This window comes from Rhincodon typus, chromosome 15, assembly GCF_021869965.1.
Source record: "Rhincodon typus isolate 14 chromosome 15, sRhiTyp1.1, whole genome shotgun sequence".
NCBI classification, from domain to species: Eukaryota; Metazoa; Chordata; class Chondrichthyes; order Orectolobiformes; family Rhincodontidae; genus Rhincodon; species Rhincodon typus.
The window spans coordinates 53,260,654-53,266,986 of NC_063346.1; the positions used below are offsets into that span (position 1 = coordinate 53,260,654).

The 6,333-nt window shown below is 40.2% G+C and overlaps 1 protein-coding gene across 1 annotated transcript in view; it reads left to right on the forward strand.

Moving 5' to 3' along the window:
• The window catches only part of LOC109936697 (diacylglycerol O-acyltransferase 1-like), a 173,330-nt gene extending 171,663 nt beyond the window's left edge, over positions 1-1,667 (forward strand). The window contains exon 10 of the mRNA XM_048606009.1: positions 1,484-1,667. Coding sequence (XP_048461966.1) covers positions 1,484-1,667 — 184 coding nt within the window. The remainder of the gene's footprint in view (positions 1-1,483) is intronic.
• Positions 1,668-6,333: the final 4,666 nt, after the last annotated feature.

Sequence of the window (6,333 nt, forward strand, 5' to 3'; positions counted from 1 at the left end):
TCTGCTCCTATGATGCTGCTTGGCCTGCTGTGTTCATCCAGCCCTGCACCTTGTTGCTTAGTTCTCACCTCATTTCTCACCTTAAACCTTCAACAATGAAGTGGCAGCTGTGTATATCAAATTGTGTATGAGATCAAGAAAGGTGAGGAATGCTCTTTTTCAGACCTTTCCTTCATCAATCCACAGATCCCCTGCAATTCATTCCTTATCCACCTAATTGCATAAATTTAGAAACTTTTTGTTTTAATTGACCCATTTGCTGACACCACTGCACCAATGACTGCTGAAAGCGCGTGTGCTAATTTTTCAAAATGAAAGATTCTACTTTGTTTAATATTTCTATGACCCCATTTACTTTCTCATTAAAATTGTATTGGTATTTGTAACTTTTTTTACTGTTTAATAAAAAATATCACTGCACTGCAAATGCATATGCTTATTGATGTCAGCAAGCATAGCTTTTTTTAATTTGTCTATAGAATTCAGGCTCAAACATTTATTACCCAACCATAAATATCCTAGAAGCATTGGAGAGCTGCTTTTTTGAACTGCTGCAATCCATGTGGTGCAAGAACACCCAGGGTGCTGTCTTGAAAGGAATTTCAGGGTGTGACCCAGAAACTGTGAAAGAACAGCAGTATACTTCTAAGTTAGGATATTGTAAGGCTTGGAGGGGAAATTGCAGGTAGTGATGTTCCCATACATCTGCTGCCCCTATTCTTTGAGGTGGTAAAAGTTGTGGGTCCTCTGAGAAAAGGTCACCAGACCCAAAACATTAAATCTGATTTTTCTTCACAGATGCTGCCAGAGCTTTTCCAGCAACTTCTGTTTTTGTTCATAACCTTTTTGCTTTGTACCATATCGGACTACAAGTTATCAGCTCCAGTCGTTCTCGGCCTCCTTGACACTATCATGGATTTTTCTCAGTTCTCACCTCAATATTTTTTTTTCCTTAGAAGATAGAGCATAATCCCTTGCTGTGGAAGCAGGTCGTTCAGTCCATCAAATCCACACCGACCCTCTGAAGAAGGATCCCAACCAGACCCACCCCCTACCCAAATCTTGTAACCCTGGACAACTTAGGCAGTTTAGCATGGTCCATCCACCTAAACTGCACATCTTCGGACTGTGGGAGGAAACCAAAGCACCTAAAGGAAAGCTAAGCAGACACGGCGAGAATGTGCAAACTCCACGCAGATAGTCGCCAGGTCCCTGGCGCTGTGAGGCAGCAGTGGTAAGCACTGAGCCACCGACCCACCCACACAGTGTTACCATTCCCTGTTAGACTTGTTTTGCACCTTCTCCTATGCCTCAGTAACCTTCCCATGACAGAGAACTGCACAATGTTCAATGTCGTCTAACGAAGGCTCTGTACAAGAACAGAAAATAACGAAGTCCAGCAAGTTGGGCAGTAGCTGTGGAAAAACAGAAATACAATCGAGAGGTTCCGCCATTGTTCTCCTGTTATATTTTATTCCGGTAGGACTAAAACCCAAAGATTTATTTGTACCTTTGTGCAGATCCGAGAACTCGGTGCGCGCACACAAGCTCAAGGTGAGCGTGTAACCAGGGCAACCACGTGGCGTCTCTACGTGCAGCCATGGAAACAGGCCGCGCGTGTACGCCGGAGTATCGCGGACGGCAGCGAATTTTCATGGAGACAATAACATGCGACAGCCGTCACTAGGCAACGCTGCCTGTCATCATAGCAACTGCTCTAGCCAACAACCGGAAACTCGATGGCCATTTGTGGAAGGCAAACCTGAACGAATCCTTGTCCAGAATGCGTACATGGACCGTACTCTTAGCAACGGCAGCGTCCCAGCTCCGAAACAATGCGAACCGAGCCCGAGTGTCCCCATACAGAAAGAGCCTGCAACATCCCTTCCTGAACAAAATAATTCGCTGCCAATGATAAATCTGAATTAAACACGTAATCATGGAAACATGCATGTCCGATGACAATCGTCCTAGATTTTAAAAAGACAAAGGTCTCCTGGAAAACTAAACAACGTTCCTTTAATTGCTGGCACCCGGGTGACAAAAATTTGTCTTTCTTTTCGACAGATGGGGACAAGAGTAGGCCATTCAGCCCGTCGAGCCTGCCTCATCACTCAAAACCATCATGGCTGATTTATCTTCTCGCTGCCTTTTACTGACCCCCCTAACTCTACTTCATTGATGATAAAAAAAATATAATGGGCTTCTACCTTACATATTCTCAAAGACTAAGCTTGTTCTATAGTTGTACAGCACAGAAAGATGCTGCGGTCTAACTCGTCCATGCCAACCGGATATCCTAGCAATCTAGTCCCTATGGTAGGGAATTCTAAAGGTTCACAAGAGCGAGTAAAATAAATATCTCATTTCAGATCTTACTAACAGTGGCATTCCCTTTATTTTTAAATTGTACCCCCAGGTTGTAGACTCTCCACCCAGGGAAAACATCTTACCTACACCTATAACATCGTGTGGAGCTGGAGGAACGCAGCAGGCCAGGCAGCATCAGAGGAGCAGGAAAACTGACGTTTCCAGTCGGGACCCTTCTTCAGAAATAGATTTCTGAAGGAGGGTCCCTACTCAAACGTCAGCTTTCCTGCTGCTCTGACGCTGCCTGGCCTGCAGTGGTCCTCCAGCTCCACACTTATCTCTGACTCCAGCATCAGCAGTTCCTACTATCTCTTACCTACACCTATCCTGTCTAAAGAATTTTGTAGGTTTTAATGACATCAACTCTCATTCTTCTAAACTCTACAGACAAACCGACCAATTTCTCTCAAGACAATAGTCCCATCATCCCAGAAGCAAGTCTGTTGAACCTTCACTGTACTCCCTTCTATGGCACAAATATCTTTCCTGAGATAGAGATCAAAATTGCACAATGTATAGTCTGATCAAGCTCCTACACAACTGAAGCAAAACTTCATTACTTCTGTACTCAAATTCCTCTTATCATAAAAGGCTAATAATCCATTAACAGCTTGCTGCATCTGCATGTTAGCCAGTGAGTTATGACAAGGACACCAAAAGCCCTTGGAACATCTACACTTTCCACCTTCTTACTAAAGAAATATTGTGCACATCTATTCCTCCAATACGAAGGGGATAACTTCATTTTTCCACATGACCTTCTTTCTGCCATGTTCTTATCCATTCACCAAGTTTGTCTAAATACTCCTGAAGACATTTTACATACAAACCGAAAAAACCAAAGGAATTATGGACGTTGGAAGTCAGAAACAAAAACAGAATATGCTAGAAAAACTCAGCAGGTTTGGCAGCATGTGGCGATAAAGCAGAGTTAAATGTTTCCTCCCCAATCACTATCCCTTTTTTAACATCCCAAAAAGGTATCTTTTCTTTCTGACTCCAGTTTGAGCCTAACCTTTTCCCTATTCCCAAGCATCACTTCGTGGCTGATTTCACTTTCTCATTTTGCTTTTGCCTAATTTAATATCATTCGTCTCCTGTGCACTGCCATCTCCACTCTATTCTTCACGGTCACATTTAAAGTGACTAACTTTTCCAGACCAGAGATTCATGGCATCACAAACTCACCTAAAGGTAGTGAGTTACTTCCTTTAACAGTAGCTCTCGTATGCAAGTGTTGAGAGAACACAGACTCTTACTGCACTGAGCTTTATTATGCCGACATAGAATGTAGTCCTGAAACTTTTGTCATGTAAGTAAGTTTCTTTCAAAACAGTCATAATTTGAATATTTGTAAAAATTACTCATCTTACATAGATGAAATTACATTGTGCATTTCAGCACATACATGTTGATTATCTATTGGGGACAGATGGACTTTTATCAAAAGTAAAACTCATAACGGTTGCGAAATCTACCAGTAAAATGCTTCCTTAAACAGTTATCCTAATGTTAATGTTGTTTCATAGTTAACAACCCTCACATTGTCTAACTTTTAAAATCTTATTTTGGAATGGATTTTAGATCAGGTCTTCTTACCAGATGATTGTAGCAAATCCAAAAAGTTTACCTTCAATTTGGTGTTACTATGCTAAAGGAGAGTCAAGAACTAGCAATAGCAGAGCAATCACCCATAAAAGATTAATCCATCAGATCAAAATCACGACAAGGTGCTTGAAAGATTATGCAGCAGGAATTTGTGGGGCCAGTTAAAAAGCAATAATTATTCTATCAACAAGATTCTTAAAGCAAGGAAGATTCTACAGCTCATAGCCAGATCTTAAAGGAAGATGGGAGATAAACATATCTGTTATGGAGACATAGGTCTTTACCTAGCCTTAGAGATGCTGAGAAAAGGATACAGGTTGGATCATCTACTTTGTAATGTCATTTTTAAAAAAAGTTACTTACATGCTTTATGCAATATTATAAAGCAGTCTTTAAAGGGCTTTCTTTCTATAGAGTTACTCTTGCTCTCTTATTCAATTACATTGCAAGGGATTCACGGAGCACAAAAATAAAGCTGGTTTTTAAAAAAAAAAACACAGTATTTACTCTGTATGTAACCCTACCAAGATGTCCAAAATGGTCAAACTCAGGATGTTTCAGTTCAGTTCAAATCATGAACATTTTAAAACCATACCAAACTTGGGTAAACAGAAAACACAAATTATGGAGATAGTTTTCTTTGACAAAAGGAACCACAGAATACTTACATTTGCTCAATATTTTTATTCTGAATTAACAAAAATTACAGTACTCGTTATAATCCAGACACACTTGCATACAATGCCAATAACTCCATGTTTTACTTGTTTTGTTAACTTGGGTCTTAGAATGGCAGCTGTCATCAATTGGGTACATCACATCATCGCACCAACCCCACACAAACAACTCAACTGACTGATACACTGTTAAAATGAATCACAGTTTTGCACTACACCATGCACTAGATCATAGCAAATGGATTCAGAAAATATAATTTCATTTGCTAGGCCAATTTGGATAAACAAACCTTAAATGAAGTGGGCCACTTACAGTGATTGCATGGGATCTGCAAAGGATAAAGTTCCATTACTTGCAAGTGCTTTAACACAGCCTGTTAACTAAAGCAGCAAATTTGTTTCAATTGAGATTGTAACTAATTTGTCAGGTGCAAAATTTGAAAAAAGTCATATCCCACGCAGATTTAAAAAATTAAAATCAACATGCAAGGCTTTTCTTTTAAATATTAGCCAACAGAAACCTTCCCTTAACCCTTTGAAAAGAGTTGAATTTTGTCTGGATCAGGATGTCTCAATCTGTACACTGCAGTACTTAATTGATTGGACTGAGCATCAGGTACACAACGGTTTGCCATAGGTGAAAGTTGTAATGGAACAATTTACCATGCCACTGCAATTAACGACCGTACATTTTGCAAACATTCTCATGCTGTTTCTTTTGGCAAGCGCTCCAGCCATTTGTACTTCACGTACTTTTCCCTGCACACTGTCAAGCATATTTTCTAGCACCCGTAGTTTTTTTTTTAAAAACAAAGTCGTAATATTTCCATCCCCAGGCCATAGCCCATATCATATATACAAAGTGTAATTTTTTGTGGCTACCCCTTGTCTTCCTTCTACTCATTGGTATGTCTTCAGCTCCTTTGCTACACTGTGATTGTGTCATCTGCTATAGCCCAGGCCCACTGTGTACAGTCTTTTTTAATGGCATTTAATAGATTGTCTCAACAAAACTGTTTGGAACAAAGAAATCTAAACTATTCAGTTTTTGTTTTGTGAATGATGTGCCTGCACAGCTCTCTGTATTCTCTTGGATCCCAAACATTTCCAGCAATTGGTTGTAAAAACGTGCACTTTGGTGAGTGTGGCATTTTTGAAGCCTCCAGGGAAACACCGTCTGCGAATAAAAACACTGGTCAGCATCAGCCCAGGACATGGAACTGTAGCAGAAACATCAAATGATATCTTCTGTGCTCAACTTAATAGTTCCATTCCAATCAAGTTACTTAAATTTTTTTAGAACATTGTACTGCTGCTTTACTGTTACAACCTGTAATAGATTATAATGGCACTCAGCATCACTTTGAATAGAGTTCTCCTTTCCACCAAGTCTGCCCTGCTCATCTGCAGATCGTTGTAATGTATGGAACACAGCACGGCCCAGACCGATGGTGTGAACAAGAGGGCGACTCAAGGCTTCAAATAATAGCTGGATAATTCATCTGAGTCATTACCAGAGAATGAGGGCACATCTGCCCAATAAAGTTTGAATTTTACAAAAGAGATCTGGAATTGGTTAGAACCACCTGGAAATAAGACAGTGTGACTTTAAATAGAGGTTGGATTAAATAAAAAAAAGCACGTACCCAACGATGGACTTTCATGAGCAGCTCAAAAT